Here is an 18,855-nt window from a genome sequence, read left to right on the forward strand (position 1 = left end):
GTGGTGTGTATTCAGGATCTCAGAGAGACGGAGGAAAGAGAACAGGTAGGGGAGGGGAATACAGGGGCTGTGGGAACATCAAGGCGTCCTTGGGGGCTGCAGGGTTCTGCACCCCTGCTGTGCATTGACAGAAAACTCATTCTCTGCATGTGGAGCTTTATTTAGCCAAAACAGCAGCACCCACACATGCTCACAAGAAATACCAGCCGGCTTGGAAGAGGTTCAGAGGTTTCAGGAGTGCAAGAAACACTGGCTGAAGAGGTGTGCTTCACGCACACACAGCGTGCTGAGTAGCTTCTGCTATGCTTCCACAAGGCGCAGATGATCGCTCTTGGAAGCCACATTGCCCTGTGAGATCCTGCACTTGCATCTCACTCTTGAGTTGTGGGAGGAAGCAGCCTCTCTGTGTTTCTCATCACTGGATGTGTACAGAGATATTTCACCCACTAAAACATTAGACGCAGGAGTCATCTGTGGGAGAATGCCTTTAACTGAAAAATCAACATGTGGCAAGAGACTTGAGACAGCCAAGCTTAGCAGCTTTTGGTGTTTCTCTCAGTGATATTTGATCTTCGGCTTGTGCTGCCTGAAGCACTCAGATAGTCAGGCACTGTCCCATAGAGTGCCAGAAATCAAGTCCTTATAACATTAACATGTTGACATAAAGATACACCCTGATTGTTGAGGTGATGATTTACTGTTTACAGAGGATAAACTCCAATAAATTCGCTCTAAATTTCAACCTAGGGAAACATGCTGGGAAGGGAAGGGAGGCGTTGGGAGGAAACTGTGTACTCTCCTGTTTATTTATAGGTGCTTAAGTTGAACTGAGAACTACCTTGCAAAATTAGAAAAATGCACAGCCCAAAGGGTAACTGTTCTAATCCATGTGTTAGGCAAGGAAGTGCAAATTAGGTTGGTATGCTTAAAAATGCTGACCAAATTCCATTCTCTCCCATCCCTAGTTGTGTCAAGCACAGAGAAGGGGTAATATTACTACTGCCATCTGAGACTGCTAAGGAGGTTCAGTCCAGAGCAGGGACTCATGCATTGAAGCATCAGGGAACCTCCTCCATAGGTTCCTGCAAAACCGCCACTCTTTAATTCAAAGGTTCTTACTGGCGACATGCCCGTCAACCTGGCATATGATTTGGCAGGTCCTCATTGGCTGCAGTTGACTGCCTGTGCCGTTTTTTTACACCAGCAAAGGATGAGAGGAGGCTCTGTACGTGCCACCTACCTTACCATCTATGTTTCTTCACAAATTACCGCTTATTTTTCCCTTGACCCACAGCTATATTTAAGCAGTTCTGCTTCAGCAGATCAATTTGAAGGAAAATTCTTTCCAGCCCCCCTTATGCAATTCTTGTGCAATTGTTCTCCAGAAACAAACTGTTGACGAATCTGCTAAATGGATTGTTCTGCTTTCAGAGATGGCAGATGCATAATGCTTGTTAGTAAAGACCTGTATACCCTCTAATTCATCTGGCAAAGATGCACATAAGGGAATAATTCCCTCTTTCCCCTAAGAGATCGAGACAGGCCCTGACCCATAATGTTTGATTGTTTTATGGATAAATAACTGTAAACCTTATTAGCTGTGAAATCATTTGGCTCTCTCATGAATCCAAATGCAGGTTTTATATGTGAGGACCTGCAATGAGGTTTCCATGGGCAAATAGCAAAAGCAAATAAATTCCGCTTGGGTTAGAGAGATGCTTTATTTCATTTTGATAACTGTTTGCTAGGGGCTTCATTTGCTTGTTGTTTCCTAAAGCGATTAATTTATGTTTTTCAGTGGGTATACAACATCTTGGAGAAGAAGGCTGAGGCAGATCGAATAATCTATGAAAACATGGATCCTGTTAATGGATTTGTTCTCATTCCAGATTTTAAATGGAATCAAAAGCAGGTCAGTTCATCCTTTTAAGACACTGCAATTTTAAAAGTAACTGTGGGAAGGACCATATCTTAGCCCAGAACATAGTCTAGCACAGCTTTCCCCCAATCTGACACCCACCAAATGTGTCAGGACTACAACTCCCTTCATCCCCACCCACCATGACCTGTTAGATCAGCGGTTCCCAAACTTTTTTGGTCATGAAACCTTCCTGAAGGCACTTTTCTTCCACTGTTGCCTAACTCTATCCCTGATTTTTTGCTAAGCATTGTGTTCCCACAACATTCTTCCTTTCTTCATCTGCGCCTATTGCCTGAGTGCTTTGCATCACATGGTAGGTTTGGAAATAAAGAGAAAACATTTTAAACATAACAAATGGATAAAGCAATTATATGCTTCTCCCAAATGAATGCTTTTGATTATTCCCGACACTATGCAATAGAGTCCTAGGAACCAAGTCACCTGGTGCATTTCCTTGTTTGCTGCTTGGATGCCAACTGACAATCAAATAGTTGGCCTCATGTGGTATCATTTTAAATTCCTTTTAAAATTTGTTTTTTGAGATTTTTTGCGGAACTCTTTTGCAGAACTATGCAGCTGCGATTACTCTCCCCTTTACAGCACTTCCTCAGAAATAAAAGTTTCCAGCACTCTAACATCCTTCTTTGCTTCCTAATAAAGCACTGGGCAACATTACATGGGTTTCGCATGCCCTTAAATGCTGTTCTTCACCTCCAGTTAGCTTACATTCCAAAAGTCCCTATTTATTGAAAACAGCTCTCAGCTCCCTGGCAAATCACCAGGGAGGTTTGTACTTAATGCTAAATCGGGGCCTGACACAACTCCCCTATGGGCTACAACAAGTTTAGCTTAGAAGGAATCGGAGGGGAGACGTGATGGGGGTCCATAGAACTATGCATGGCATGGTTACAGTGGATCTCTCAGGAAACTGGAACTTCAGGATTATCCCGTGAAGCTGAGCAGGACCGATAAAAGGAAGTTCTTTACTTAGCACACAGTTAAACTATGGACATCACTTCCTCAAGGTGAAGTGATGGTCACTCTTTGGACAGTCGTCAAAGGGGACTACACCCATTCCTGGAGGATGAGACTGTCAGTGGGTGCAGGTCCTGATGGCTAAATTCTGCCATCAGCATCAGAGGCAGTAGGTCCATGCACACATGCTGCTGTGGAGCATGGGTGGGGAGAGTTGTTGCACTCATGTCCTTCTCATGCATCTCCTGGTGATATCTGGTTGGCCACTGTGTGAGCAGAATGCTGGGCTAGATATGCCTCCGTCTGATCCAGCACAGCTCTTCTTACATTCTTAAGTTGTGGTATGAGAACAGGAATCCGAGAAGCACAAAAGTTTCTTTATTTCAACTGGGAAATGTTGGAGGAGGTGTAGTTTTGCATTTATCTTGCTTGCTTCACCTTTCTGTCTCTGGAGTACACACTGGTATGCATTGGCTCCAAGCTGTGCACATTCCTTGCCCAACGCTTTCACAACAGTACTATATCAGCAATAACATGAGACACCCAAGAGTACCTTTTCCGATAATAGCTCTTTTGAATATAAATACATGTTGAGATAGTACCAGATATGCTGCATTTTCATCTGCTGGTGTCTGTCTCTGTAATGAACCCAAGGGCTAAAAAGGTGACAATTCCAGTTGCATATTTGGACAAATGAACAAAGATACTGTTGTGTTCATTTTGCACCAACTTGTGTTTGGATTTTATAAAAAAAACTTGCTTTCATAATCTGCATATTTGGGTGTAAATTAACCTGACAGCAACTGTTCTGCTTGCCCAGATTAATGATCCTAGTCCCCAGAAAGTCTGAGAGCTTCTCACTTGCTTTACGATTTCATGTAAAAGGGCAGATGGCGTATAAGCACTTGGCACAAGAAGCATCAGCTGCCTGTTTTGAAAAAGGTGCATGATAAAGCTAAATAAGTGTGCCTAGACATTGCACTGAATATTGCTTGGTCAGAAAAAGTAACCAGGATCATATACCACCTTTATTCTGTGATGGAGCAAGTCACCGCATGTTTGGTCTTTTATAGCAGAGCAATCCTTCCTTACTTTATGACCATTCCCCTTCACAACCACTGAGGTTTAAAAGTGAAGACAAGCTAAGTGGTTTTCTTCGTGGTTTCTCTCCATCTTCGAATCTACCTCTTTATAGCTGCTTCTATTTATAATCAAGTACCTTCTGTTCCTTATTGATGGTTTTGAAAGACTTACGTGTGGGAGAGCAAAGGCATAAGAAGACTTTGGTAGTATTTCTGGTTCATATTTTCATGTATCAATATTGTGCTTTTCATCATGCTTTCCTGAGCAGAACATGACCTTTAAAGCAAAAACTCAAAATAGTCCTGAGGTTTAAAGGTGCTTTTTAATTTCTAGCTTGTAAAATCTAACCTCAACATCAGGAGTATAAATCTGTTTTCTTTCTGTTAACCAGAAGCACTACAGCCACAAAATTGCATTGAAAGTCTGCCTTTTTAATGTGTTGCTGCTGGGACCATGCCATTAATTCTTTGTCTTGATCATTTTCTGGCCGGATCATCTCAACTTACCTTCTCAGTAGCTGTTTGCCTGGGAAAAATAGGATTGCAAGTTGGGCAGAGAGCAGAAGTGGGTCTAACAGGGGATGGACACAATCTAGAAAGTTGTGCACACACAGGGATGGGTTGTTGTTAGCTACACGACTGCAAAAGTTTTACCCAGAGAACCACATAAGAGCACTGCTCTGTAGTTTCAGAATCAACAATGCAGTCCCTTTGTTTTCCCGGTTTCATGGATGACAGCCATGGGATAAAAAAGTGTTCGTCTGTGGGACAATGAACAAATTTGAATCAGGGACATCCCATCAATGGGTAAGGAAGGATGCCAGTCTTTTGCAAAAATACAGACATAAGTACAATCCTAGGCAGGGAAAAGCCCTATAGCTCTGACATTCCTCAGTCAGCTGGCCCTGCTGTCTGTGGGATATTTTTTTTTCCTGCCGAAATGTGTCTATGATGCCACCCTTAGTTCCCAGGCTTTTAAAATCTATGTACACCGAGATGAACATGATGCTGCGAAATAGTGTATCACCACCCTTTGCACTGACTGCTGGCTCTTAGCTCTGTTAAGGTTTTCATCTATTTTAAATTATTTTTGTGATGATTCATTATTATTTTTCTTTTTATTTATATCCGGTCTTCCTTGCAAGGAGCCCAGGGCAGCTAAGAACCCATATAAACCAGCACAACACACCATTAAAAAAGTATTCACTATGTAGTGATAAGCGCAAGAACACACCAAAAGACCATCACCAAAACAAATGAAACACTTGCTTGTGCCCCTCAAAGCAAGTGCAAATAAAATACATTGGTGCTTGAATGACGTCACCACTGGGACTACCAAATCTCTACTGGAAAGAAGTCAATGGATTGTTTTTATTTTGAATTATATATAAACTGCCTTGCATTAGAAAGACAAGCTATGAATGTTTTAAATATAATTAAATGGCTCTTTCAGGATCTGAAAATGGCATCTAGGCGATGCATCATGCATTTTCCCATCATGATGCATAGATCCATGTTAAAAGGCAGATCATTAACCCACTGGAAATCGATTAAAGGGAAGTACTGAACGGCCTCCTTTTATTTTTCTTTCTGTGGCATCTTTACCCGTACACACAGCACGTCTTGTGAGACTGTTTCCCCAGTAATTCCTCAAGAAAGAAAACGTGTGCAAGAAATGAACTGTGATATTTTGTCATCTCAGTGACACGTTTTATGAGAGAGGTTGCTTTCCTGCAGTTACATCATGTTCCTGGCATAATTCAAGATGTTGGGATCACAACCCTAAATGGCTTGGGTCCAGGACACCTGCCCGTTGCCTTTATGAACCTGCATATTCCTCAAAATCAGGTGTCCCACCCAAGCTGGAGGCAATGCTGGGTCCGTGCTTTGGACGGCCCTTGGGCAGGACACCCCAAAGGGTCTTCCTGCCAATGAGTCTGCCTCCTGACCCCCATTCCCACCAGCTGCTGTCGCCCTGGCTCTTCTTTCTCATGCTAGAAGCCACTCGCCTGCTTGACGGGCACAGAGCCAGCAGTCAAGGAGGCAGCTTCATCTGGTTGGTGAAGACAGTCCTCTGATCCCGTGCCACTTGTTCCATCCACTTGACCGCTGAATGTTTCAGGTTTGCTTCATCTGTGCTCTTTGTCATTGTGTTTTTACCTGCCCTTTAGTTTTATGGGATGTTTCACTATCTATATAGTGTGTTTTTTCTATTATAGTTATAGTGCATGGGCCTAGTTGGCACATCATGGCAGCAGTTTCTGGGGCATTTAAACCAGGAATTGCCATGGACAAGTGGAGCATGCAAATCATCTTTCAGTTAACAATCCAAGAATGCTTCATTCTTGGTTTATTGCATGATATGTGAAAACAGCAATTTTGTATTGCTTCTGTGTTAAAAACAAACCCCAATGGCAAGGGGCAATTGTTGGGTTAACTCTGGGTTGTTTAACCTATAAAGTAGCCAGTTTTTCCAAGTTCACACATCACAAGCCATTCCTGGGTTGTAAATCAAAAGTGGAAACAAGAAGAACATGGCCATCTGCTGCTCCACTCATCCCCACAATTTCTGGGTTAAATCATCCAGGATTTCCTGCTACGGCATACAAACTTATCCAATTTCTGGATAATTAAAATCAAGAAATGCCAGCACCATTTCAGCCAAGTTTCTTCAAGCTAGGCAACTTGCTTGAGATGGAATAGGGCAAGTGATTTTGAGACCAGTAAAGGCCAACAAAATATAAGTCATTATTGTCATTCTGGTATGGGGAGAGTTTCATTTCATTTGTATTCTCTTTGGATCCATTCTTCCTCTTCTGAGTGGTGTCCTCTTATTGCCACAAGGCATTTTTCTGCTCCAACCCACCTAAGCTGTAAGCCTCCAAGCTACATTGCAAGGGGCTGCATGTAGTTCCCAGTAGAATGCCAAAAACAATGCTGGTTAATTTGACTTCAGAAACATACTCCAGTCCACCACCTCCCATGGTGGCAATTTAACTGGGAAACATGGGCGCAATTCATGTACATTAATGGAGGGCAGCAAAGGCTCTGCATATCCTATACTGAAAGCCTTCAGTGACCTTAATACAAGAAGAGGAAAGGTAGGGATGGCGTTACTCAAACTGTCCATGCAAGCTGCTTGCGGGATTGTTTGCTAAATAAAGCAACAGATGTTGCTGGATAGAATTATGTGGCATCATGTCTAGTCCCAGGGGGAGGGGTGAAGTGTGATCATATAAGCAGAGACCCCCCTCCCCCCAGGGATTAATTCACCATGTTACAAGAGCAAATTCCAGTAGGGTGCCTGAAAGGCAAATATAGCTAGTTTTGTTCTCACAATGTGCAACAGCTCATCATTCCGTAGTCCCAGTGAACCAGACATCTCCAGCAGGTTCTGAAGTTTTTGGACTTAAAGCTATGTTTGCCTGGACACTATCAAACATTTGCCAAGGCAAGGAAATCTTGTGTTCATGGCTGAGGGCTTGCATTTCATGCTTAAATAAAAGAAGGGAACAATAAAAGCACCAGGAAAGGCTCATATAGTTTATGCAGGGCACTGAAGCCCTGTCACTAAATCCTGAAATCCTGGTCAGTTACCTCCAGCTTCTGATATTGCGTCAGGCATTGCCTGTTCATTGCTGGTTCAGACATAAAGCTGAACCTTGGTTTGGTGGTGCAAGAATTAACCATCAATTAACTTTGGGCTTGCTCGTGCTGGCACCCTTCTGCCATTCGTTTGGTTCTTCTCTAGTTTAAGGCAAATGTGCAAGGGGTTGATGTCAACTCAACTAGATGAAAACGGTTTATGGCCTGCAAACCAGGTTTGGAAACTATGGTTTTAATGTTTCTAGCACTGGTGTGCAGATTTGATTTGATTTGATTTGATTTAAACATTTCTATGCCATCCTTTGCAAAAAGCCTCAAGACGGCTTACAAAAGATAAAAATAGAAATATAAAGTACGATTAAAACATTCAATAATAACACAGCATAAAAACAGTTCATAACTAAAGAAAAAAGAAAGATACAAACCATTGCTTACCAGTTTATCTGAAACACCATATAGTGGTTTGCTCAAAACACCAAGCAGTAGTTTATGCAGCCAAGGCAAAATGGTAAACTGTAGTTTGACTCAAACCAGGAAAATAATATCTATGAATTGAGGATGGGATGGGAGGGAACAGAAGGGATTACACAGGTCTAAGTTTCCTTGGTAGCTCACCCTCGTGACGTTTTGGATTTTTTTCTGACTCTGCCCACACTTTCAAATTCTTGGTAACTTTATGGGTTAGAATTTTTGTCTGCATTTCCTTAAAACTGCAACAGATGCATAGTTTTGCATGAAGGCCTCAACAGAATGGGCTGTTTTGAAGAACGCTGGACAAGCAGTGTTTGCAGCTGCCGCAGACTGGCCCTCTCTGCGGAGTCAGTTGAGACCCTGCCTTTCCTTTCCAGCTGGAGCTTGACCAGTCTGTTCTCGGCAGAGAATACTCTTCACCTTAGCTTCTGGTTTATTGTTCTATCAACATGACTGATTTTTACCCCAATTATTGCAAAAAAATTGCGGTCAGAGCTACAGACCGTCCTTGGGTTGCTGCCATTTTATGACTTGGAATGGTGAGAGGTATTTTTAGTTACAAGCACTTCTGGGAATTCAAGTGCTTCAGCAAGAGCTGGAATTCTACTCCTCTCTTTAACTTGTTGTCACTCTAAAGATTCATTTATATCTCATGTATTTGCATATGCGGAAGTGTGTGTGTGTGTGTGAGAGAGAGAGAGAGAGAGAGAGAGGGAGATATTAAACAGATTTAGTTCCACTGAACCTAAGGTGAGCATGACCTATTGAAGTCCCATTGATTTCACTGTAATTAATTCGCTGTAATTATGAAGAACCTGGATGCAACCCATTTACTTTAATCATTCCATTCACAAAACTTGAGAGGTACAATTTTCCTTATCCCAAAGGCTCAGGTAATAAGATTTCTTTACCTCATTTGTCTTTTGTGGGATGTCACGATTTTGCCCACTTCACAGAATGGGATATGGTGCAGGAAAACCGAGTTCCCAGATATGAAACCAAAGCTCTGGTTCCAGACACAGCATCCACTGGATCGCCAGTGCTCATTAATACTGGCGTGCTTGTTCCTTTTTCACTGCTAGAAAATGCAACGTTTGAACTTACAAATGGTTTGTCTTCGTAAACATATAGCTAAAGCCTCAGAGTTAGCTCCCTATTCCACAAACTGCAAGAAGCTAGAGGTGTTGCACAGTGTATCATCCATCGATATTTGAGTAATATTTCTGCTACAAGAAGTGGCTGCACCCACCCCTGCATCCCAGGAAGGCATTCATGACAGGGGGAGGGAGAGGGGAAGGGGAAAGCTGCTTGCCCCCTTTCTTTTCACCCAGTGAAGGAGAGACTGCTCCCATGCTTCTGTTTCTCTCCTCATTCCTCCTCCTTTCTGTGTCATGTCTGTGGGATTTGGAGCTTGTGCTCAGGGTAGGTCTTGTCTTGTAGTGCAGGACTTGATCCTTTTTGATACTTTGTAGAATCAAAGAGTTGGAAGGGACTTTAAAGGTCACCTGAACTTTTCCCATGTCAATGCAGAGATGTGGTCACCCAGCCTTTCCAAACAACCTTTGATTGATCTCAAATCTGAAAGGGGGATTCCATGGGGACTTCCGAGTAGGAGTGAGTCATCTGCACCCCAAGGGCTGTGTGCATGGCCCAAGCTGTGGCTGCAGTTGCTCCCCCCCCCCCCCCCGGCCAGCTGCCCAAATGTTTATACATGGCAGCAGTGAGAAAGTCTCCTTGAGATCAGGCTAAATTTGACCTACCATTTTCTGCAGGGAAAATTCAGTGGGGTGCCAGCAGTTTGCAGCCCTTGGAGGGATCCAGAGGAGGAACAAAATGGCCCCTGAGCCCGCACAGTTGTCCATCTCTGCTATAGAGGAAGGCTGTATAAGAATTGTAATAGTTTATTATTTAAGCTTTTTTATACCTTCATTAGCAGTGGAGCTCTCAGAAAGGTGTCTAAAAAGCCAAGTAAAAACAATATACGGTATCAATAATGTAATTGATACCAAATGCATCTGTCATAGCACATCTGCACAACCAACAAAATTCAAACAGTATAAACATTATAACAATATAAACAATAATTAAAAAACAAGACAATATGGCTGAGCATTTGGCTTTGTTGCAGTCTAACCCATGACCAGCAAAAGAAATTATAGAAAATAAACCAACTGTTCAAGAGAATTCAGGAGAGCTTAAAATGTATAATATATGCATATCTCAGGATTCACTTTTCTTGGAACAGAATTGGATTATCTCATACAGAATGTTCTTTTCCTTTCTTTAAGCAAAGTAGTTCCATTTTAAAGATGGGTAACGGAGTCTGACAGGAGATGACCCGCCAGCTCCACTCTGTGCATCCAAGGCCAAGCTCAGCACTAAGTCCAAATCTTTCAGCCGCCTCCTGGTCACACAATCTCTTTAATGACATTCTTACCAACCAGTTTTCTTATCATCACCATGTACTTTGAAAAGGGCACAGTGATTACCAGCACACTGTTGGATTTAAAATAACTTTCACAACTAAAATTTTATCATTGAATCTAGAAACTATTCTGGGAGTTTCCAGAAGTCTGGCTCAACTGACATTTCAAGCAGCATCTCTAACCCTCTTGATAATGTCAAATGACTCATTCATTCTTTACAGTTATCCATCCTGATGAGTTGAAAATACTTACCCAGAAGTTACTAAACTTTTCAGTATCAAACTCTTTTTCCCACAAACCATCAGATGAGTTGCTTGACACTACCTAGAAACAAACATGTTCTGCCATCCTTCAGAACTTTCTGGTCTAGGAGAAGCTTCTTCAGAGGAAACCCCACCAAACTTTTTGCAAACACCTCCAGGGGAAATCTCCATCAGCATCTTAGGCACAGGCAGAGCAGACAGCAGACCCTGTGCTAAAACTGCACCATTTCAAAGGGCTGTCAGAGTGGAATGCTCCTCCAGGTGAACTCTTTTTGCTGAAAACCAAGCCTGTGCATGGAGTGCTGCTAATCCAATTCTTCCTGGTAAGATAAAAAGGGGGCACCAAAATATCAAAAATACCAGCACCTACATGTATGTGGATTTGCAGGTTTTGTGCAAAAATTGGTATCATCAGTGGTAACACAACGTGACTTCTGTGGCAAAAGCTGAGAATCCCTTTTTTGCTTATCTGAGCTCAGTTGATGTTTCTCTCTTTGTAGCTGGACGATTTGTACCTGATCGCCATCTGCCACTGCCGGGGAATCAAGTCACTGAGAGATCTCACAGCTGCACACCTGCCTTTGCTTAGGAACATCTCACAAGAAGGGAAGGTGAGCATCCTCTTCTGTTTAACCCAGATTTTTCCCTAAGGGGGTACTTCTCTTGTGACATTAGCATCTTCTTCCCACCACCCAAATGGAAAGGCTTTTGTTTTTGTCATGGGAAAATTGCATTTCTTCACAGGTTCATGGCATCCAAGGCTGACAAGTGATAGAAAAATAAAGAGACATGTGCCTGCATGCATGCACACATTTGCATGTCTCCTCTGGAGTGTTTCACAGATGTTTGCCCTGCAAACATAGTAGGTGTCCTGCTTTTCCTGTCCTGGAGGGGCATCCATTGCAACTATTAAACTAGTCTTGGGAACCTTGCTGTGGTGAGCAAAGATAAGCAGAGATGTTTCTTCTCTTGCCCTTCTGCCAACCAGGAAAAGCCCTTTTATTCAAGCAGATCTTTTGAAAGTTGGGTTGGAAGCTGTTTTTATTTTGTTATTGATGTGCTTTGATTGTGTTTTCAAGCCCTGGTTTGTTATTGTTTCAAACAATAAGCTGCAAGCTGCTACAAGTGTCACATTCCTTGGTAGAAAGGCGAGGTAAAATCAATGAAATACATACATAAATATACAAATAAATATAGTAATCCTCTTCGTTTGTTTTGTTTGATTCAGTTTCTGAAGGACCATTTGCTTTCTGCCCTCTGGAGCTAAAAAGCACATCTTCCTTGCTTGTTGTTTGCTTCTCTAAAGCTCTGACAAGATCATTTAATGAATCACAAAAATTATATCCACTTTATTTCTTTTTAAATTTATCTTGCCATGTAATTATTTTTTATCCAAGTTTTTTCCCAGTGATTCTGCTTTACATGCCTGAAACCTATAAAGAGTCATTGATATTGAAAAGGGAGGGGAAAGGGCAGGAGGAAAGGGAATGCTTTGCAGGTTTTATTGCATTGGGGGATGGAAAAATCTAATTCACTATTAATAACAACAAGGAAGGAAAGGAAAGGAAAGGAACGGAAAGGAACGGAAAGGAAGGCATGTCTAAGTGAGGCACAAAAACAAGTCTTCATGTGGGGAGCAAGATTACTTTCTTGGGAATCCCTGTTGGAACCGATAGGTTTTCCGTTATGGCCGGTGCCCCACTCTGTATGCGCTTGCATAGAGATATCCCCCGCTTGTGCAGCTCACGTGGCAATTGCACTGCAGGCAACTGATCTGGGCTAATTCAAAAAGAAGTTCCAGCGTGTGAGCGAATTATAGTCTTCTGTAGCTGCTCAGTCATTTCCTATGATGTTCTGAGGAAATTGCCCTTGTCAGCATCTGAGCAATTTGTTACTAGGCCACTCTGGTGAGATTCTGGCAGGCAATCAAGAAGAAGCTGTGCTCTCTTTTTCGAACTGCATGTGGGATTTTTATTTTTGTTTTAATTTTGAATATTACACCTAGCCACACAGTGTGGACTCATGGCTCCTCTTGCTGGAAGACAGCCTCCCCACGACCACTTCTGCCACAAGTGCCGCCGCTGCCGCTGTTTGGTCTTCTGGGGACAATTAGTTCCCCTGTGATGAATTGTCCGCTGCCAAGCAGAACTGGCAAAATGAAACGTGTCTCCCTGGGACCAGATGTTGCACAGAGCATTTCAAGTCCAAGTGGCCCGACGCCAACAGCTGCCGCTCCAATGGAAATGTTTCCACTTCCATTTGACACCACCTTCTGGAGGTCTGAAGCTGCCACCCTGCACCTCTTTATTTGGGAGGAATCTCCACTGACATGCATAAGGCTTATTTGGAGGCAAACACGGGTCGGGCCCACTTTGGGAAAACTGATCCGTTCTGGCTTGCCTACTTTGTGTGTGCCCTCGAACCCAGGGCAGCAGCTTTGCTCAACAGTGTGCTGTTTCCTGTGAAACTAGGGTTGGGTTCATCAGAAATCATGAGCCAGAGGTTCCTCTGACTAGTTTTATCATCATGTTATTGGCCGGTGCTTCTGCGTTTAGACGGGCCAGCCTCAGGGGTAGATGCTGATGTCTGAACATCTGCCCAGGGCTCATATCCCATCAAGAACCCCGGACATGCTGCTCCGTTCCCCTGTGACAACCTGCTTGTTCACCTTCCGCTTGTTCTGGTCCAGGCCATGGTAGTGAGGAAGGAAGCTCCCATCAGGCTCTGCAGAGCAGCATGGCTCCCCCGGGTGGCTTGTTAGAACAGGCAACCTGCCTCACCTGGCAAGGACTTGCAGGACTGCTCTCAGGCCCGTAGGTGCGTGCAGGAATTGGAGCCCCTGTGATCGTGGAAGCCAGCTGGAAGGCGCAGGAGGGCTGTAAAAGGCTGCTCAGCCATGCCTAGTTTTGCCAGAGCAACATGGGTCTCTGCGGTGCTTGTTTTGTGGTCCTGGTCTGACTTCTGGCTCTAGTCTTGCGGCTTCCTTTTCCTGCAGGGGCTCAAGGCTTACGTCGTCTTTCTCTTTCTCTCCGTTTTATCCTCACAACAACCCTGTAAGGTAGGTTAGGCTGGGAGTCTGTGACTGGCCCAAGGTCACCCAGTGAGCTCCGTGGCTGAGCAGGGACTAGAACCCGGATCGCCTGAATCTCAGCCCTGCATCCTCACCGCTGCCCCATGCTGGTGTGTGTTTTCTCACTGTCGTCATTTCATGTCCATAGGATACTTTTTTACCATCATACTTTCAGACTTGGCTTTGGTACCGTGATGGGTAGAAACTCATAACTTCTGCAAACATTCGTGCAACCAGTGGCCCCACCCCTACAGCACCCACCGACTAGCAGCCTCCCGGTATGAGCAGCGCAAGTGAGCCCCCATGTCATATCCCGAACCCTTCTGTGAACAGAAGCCTCACCCAGTGCAATTCTCACATTTTGTGGAGGAGCAGCTGCAAAACCTTCTCTGAGGAACAGAATATGTCAGATCTGTGAGGACCGTGACCTAATTAAAATCCTGCTGTTGCTATTTTTAAAGATCTCCCAAAATAGTCTTTATTGCATGCGCCTCCTTTCTTTGCCCATTTGTGCCTGCAAAGCTTCTCACACCCTGTTCTGAACGGCACAATAGCTGCTCTTTGGGGGCACGGGGATGGACCGCCCCGTGGCTCCCATTCCAGGAGCAGAGCGATTTTCCGGATGTTCAGGCTCCCCACTTCTTTAATGGGTTGGCCCTTTCACGACTTGATTGGCCCTTCCTTTGGCTCTTCATACAGGCAGGGGGTGCCCAGACCAAATTACCCAGGAAAGCAGCATCCCAGAGGACTCAGGCTGGGCAGCATGGGCAGTGCTGTTGTGGCTTAAGGCGAACACACTTAGTGTCGCCCAAACCTTTGCAGAGTGTGACCTGCTTCATCGGATATGTGAAATGTTAGCCTCAGTTCACAGATAGGCTCACATCTATATATGGTTAGAGAAAGTGGGAAACGCATTGTCCAAATTTCCAAGAAACGCAAGCGGTACAGTCTGACTTTTTAAGGCAAAGCTCAATTGCAGACGGGGCCAGCGTCCCGAGAAGATCATCCCGGACACAATCTGCTGCATGCTGCAGTCAGAGAGGAGGTTTTCTGTGTCGTGAAAGAGGGACGCATGCTCTGCTCCCTCCGCTAGGCTTTCACTCGGCCCCCGTAGGTGCCCCGAGAGCTCTGTGGTCCCACAGCTTTTCCCCACACTGGATCCCCACAATTCTACTGTGACCTCTCTGCACCCCTCCCAGTGATCCTGATATGCCTGGATCCCGCCGCCCCCCAGCAAGGAAAGAGTGGTCTGGATTACTGGGATGTGTGTCCGTGTGTATATGTGTATTTGCACATGCACGTGGGGGTTTGGCCCTAAACACAGCATCGCATGAGGCCCCCGGAGACTGAAGAGTTGGGCAGTCTGATCATGGCACACTTCTGCCCATATATCTTGGGGGTTTGTGTGTGTGTGTCTAAAGCACGTAAGAACGCGGGGATGACACGGCGTACACTTTGCGCTGTGCCCCTGCCTGCTTCCGGCATGTGCCCCCAGCAGGTCTGCTGAGAGCCAGTTTGGCCCTGGGCTGAAATAGTTTTCCCACCTTTGTTCTATGACAATGCAAGGAGCTGGTTTCCCATGAAACGTCGTGATAGCAGGAGTCTAGACAGAGAGTTTTTCACATTAGAGGCAGGATCGTTTCTGCAAATGTATCCAGTGAGGATGCAGTCCGCTCTGCTTCCTTCTCCCCATCATTCTTTACATTGGGAGACCTACAGACAGTCCTGCCTGCTTAGAAATTAGGCCCACACAGTAAGAGTGGATAGGAGCCTGCCCTTAAAACGCATAATGATTTCTTTTTCCATTCCATTGCCCTGTTTGACATCTTTTCTCTTATCTTAGGCTATTTCTAGTGTTCCCTAAATGCATGAATCTACTGCCTGTATGTGTCTGCTCATATCATCTCAGTGTGAGCCTGTTGAAAGAAAACAACTCAGTACACAGACTCCTTGCTTTGCTTCCCGTGTTTCTCTTTTCTCGTGACCCCATGAGCTGCCGATTGCTCTGCAGAACAGCCATAAAGACGGTCAAGGTTATGCAGGCTGCAGCATTGCGCTACTCTGCAGAGCAAAATGACAGTTCTTAGAAAACAACCATCCATTTCCTCTTGGCTCAGGCTGATTCTGGGGAATAAGCTGGAACAGGGACCATCAGCTGAAGCCAAAGACACGCTTCACCCACTCTTCCCAGAACCAAAGATATTGTTCACAAAGAGTTCATTTATGGAATGTGCTGCTCAGTTCCCTCTCCCCTTCTCTGCTTTTCGAGGGTGTAACTTAGATGATTCCCAACTGAATCGCCAGCACTTCCAGTTCAGCTGTCTTTCGGTCTGCTAATGCACAGCTTGTGACTGTGCGGTGAACAGTCTGCCTTGAAGGAAGACCCTTTTCCCCTGGGGCATTAAATTCTTCAGGATTTCTGGACTCGTGGCCATACATTTCCCATCCAGGTCTGTGCTTCTGTAGCAGTACCAGGGCTGTGTTTGTCTCTGCCTTTGTAACAATGCCTTCACTGATTTAGTCAGCTTGCAAGCGTTTGGGTATTCCCAGGCTGGGGGCATGAACGCAATTTGGTGAGCAGCCCTCATCTCACTCCCCGTGGTGGCCCCCCCCACTGCTGCTTCCTTTCTCGATCTGCAGCCAAAAGGGGATCTGCAAAACGTCTTTCCTTGGAGGAATGGAAGAAGGAACAGATTGCTTAAACTCGAAAAGAGAAAAGCAATTGCAGAAGAAAAGACAGAAATGAGGAACAGCCCTTCTCAGAAGGACAGCCCATGTGGTGCAAACCTTGATCCTGTTGGCTCCCATCCACGTGGGCCACAAAATCCGTGCTCCCCATCCTTCTAATTCCTTTCCTTGCATCTTTTATAGTCGTCAGCCTGTGAACAGGGGCTGTCTAATGGTTGCTTCTGGTTGGTCACTCTGCCAGCCTGGCAGAAGAAAAATCCTTCAGGCAAAAGAATGGGTACATATGGAAATAATCTGGAATTTGAATTAATGCCTGGTGCAATTACCTGCCTTGCAAAGCAGTCCCCAGAGCAGTCGCTCACTCCTGGTTGCAAGCATGACCATGACATTTGTGTTCCCTCCTAGGAGGCCATAGCCAAGCGTTTCGGCATCGCTGGGTCCCAGCTACGGATCTTCCTGCATTACCAGCCGTCTTACTACCACCTCCACGTCCATTTCACCGCCCTGAGCTATGAGGCGCCAGGATGCGCAGTGGAGCGAGCCCACCTCCTCTCAGACGTGATCAGTAACTTGGAGCTTGACCCCCAGTACTATGAGAAGTGCACTCTGACCTTCGCTCTCCGGGCGGATGAAGCCCTGCTGAAGAAATTCCAGGAAGCTGGTCGAGTCTGAGCCCTTGGGGATTGCTGAGCAAAGAGTGTGTCTCTTTCATGCAGACAGTTTTGTATTGTGTTTAGATGCTTGTCTACAGTTTGTAAGATGAGTGTTATATTTCCATTCCTATTGCTGGCACAGCATTTGTTTTTTATCTATCAATAAATGGCCATATACCAGATGTATCATTTTTCCTTTTTCACGAGGACAGGTTTTGGTACCCCTCTCATCTCTAGTTGAAACAGGAGTGAGGAGTTTGTGACTGTCCAGATGTTGCTGAACCCTGGTCAACCTCCCTCCCTCTCTATGTGAGTGTGAGCGTGTGTGTGTGTGAGGTGGGGGGGGAGTGACACCAATAAAAAATCATGTCTGTCTAGCGCGTCCCAGTGTCTAGAGTGGTGTAGGCAAACTCCATCCCGTGGCCTTAACCTGTCCTACAGAGGGTTGGACCCCCTCTTTCAACTCCTAGAGATTGAGACTGAGGAGATGAATGGACTGAGGAGAGGTGAGATTGAGACTGAGCAGCTAGAGACTGAGGCGATAAAGGGATTCCCTTGCATGCTGCCAGTGCTCCCGATGCTAATGCAGTGTGAAGAGACAATCAGAGTTTGGAGATAACATGAGGATTCCCTAGGACTTGGTTGTGGATTACAGGATACTTGGGCTTGCAAGCCGAGCATGGCTTTGCTATCATTCTTTCTTCCCTGACCCAAACATCGGCAATCATTTCCTGACACCGCAGTTCAACTAATGGTTAAGCATGATTTAGGAGAAGCTAGAAGACTTACAGGAAAACTCCATGGTATGAACAGGATCCATAGTGATTGTATTAAAACAAAACTGCTAGACCCTGAACGGGGCAACAGTTAAAACCTACTTTTTCTAATGAAGATGCTCAGAAATTTACCAGAAAGTCGATGGTATAATGCAGCCCACAGTAGCTTTCCTGCTAAATGCTCTTCATTACAGGAAAGACTGGACTAAAGTTTGATCATTCATGTCGTACTTTCTGCCATTTCTTCCTTCTGCCTTAAAAACAAAACAAAGCACCACTGCCATTTTGATAGGATGCAAGGGATGGTGACAAAGCGTTGTTCAAGGAGTGCTCCAGCTGAAAGTTCCAGCCAGCCAAGATCGCCTTTTCCCAGGATACTCTTCTCTCCCTCTGCCCAACCCGGACTCTCTGTGTTCTGTAGCTGCAGAGCATGTTCTGCCCCAGATGGGCAAGTTTTTAATTCCTGCTTCCCATTTTTGCTCTTGTGCTTCAGAAAACTTTCTGATTCCTCTTCTTGCACCATGGATGATACAGTTTTGGCTACATAAGAATTGGCACATGAAAAATGTATACGAGGGGAAATTCCATACTCTGTCCCAGTAACTATCCTACTGAGGCTTCTTTTAACCTCAGAAGCAACAAACTAAAAAAGTGATTCTTCTGCCTAGGAGCAGTTGCGATTTCTCAGCTTGAAAGATGATTGATCCTTCTTTCAAGAGACCTCAGATTATGCCCAGAAGAAATGTATTTGTTGGCTTTCGGTGGAGTCTTCGATGAAGGGTATATGAAGCACACCTGCTTCCAAGTCTCTCCAAGTGTCTGTTTCTTGGGCTATTGTCTGTTGCCAGCGGGAGAAGAACCAGGATGTGTTGTGGCAAGAGCAACAGAGTGGGCATGGAGCAGAGCAGAACTTAGTATCTGGAA

At 44.8% G+C, this 18,855-nt stretch overlaps 1 protein-coding gene across 1 annotated transcript in view; it reads left to right on the plus strand.

The window, feature by feature from the left end:
- DCPS (decapping enzyme, scavenger) overlaps positions 1 to 17,337 on the plus strand; it is a 48,100-nt gene extending 30,763 nt beyond the window's left edge. The window contains exons 4-6 of the mRNA XM_044437432.1: positions 1,799 to 1,912; positions 11,245 to 11,355; positions 16,908 to 17,337. Coding sequence (XP_044293367.1) covers positions 1,799 to 1,912; positions 11,245 to 11,355; positions 16,908 to 17,174 — 492 coding nt within the window. The 3' untranslated portion in view covers positions 17,175 to 17,337. The remainder of the gene's footprint in view (positions 1 to 1,798; positions 1,913 to 11,244; positions 11,356 to 16,907) is intronic.
- Positions 17,338 to 18,855: the final 1,518 nt, after the last annotated feature.

The sequence above is a fragment of the Varanus komodoensis genome, unplaced genomic scaffold (assembly GCF_004798865.1).
Source record: "Varanus komodoensis strain SLA01 unplaced genomic scaffold, ASM479886v1 scaffold30, whole genome shotgun sequence".
NCBI lineage: Eukaryota > Metazoa > Chordata > Lepidosauria > Squamata > Varanidae > Varanus > Varanus komodoensis.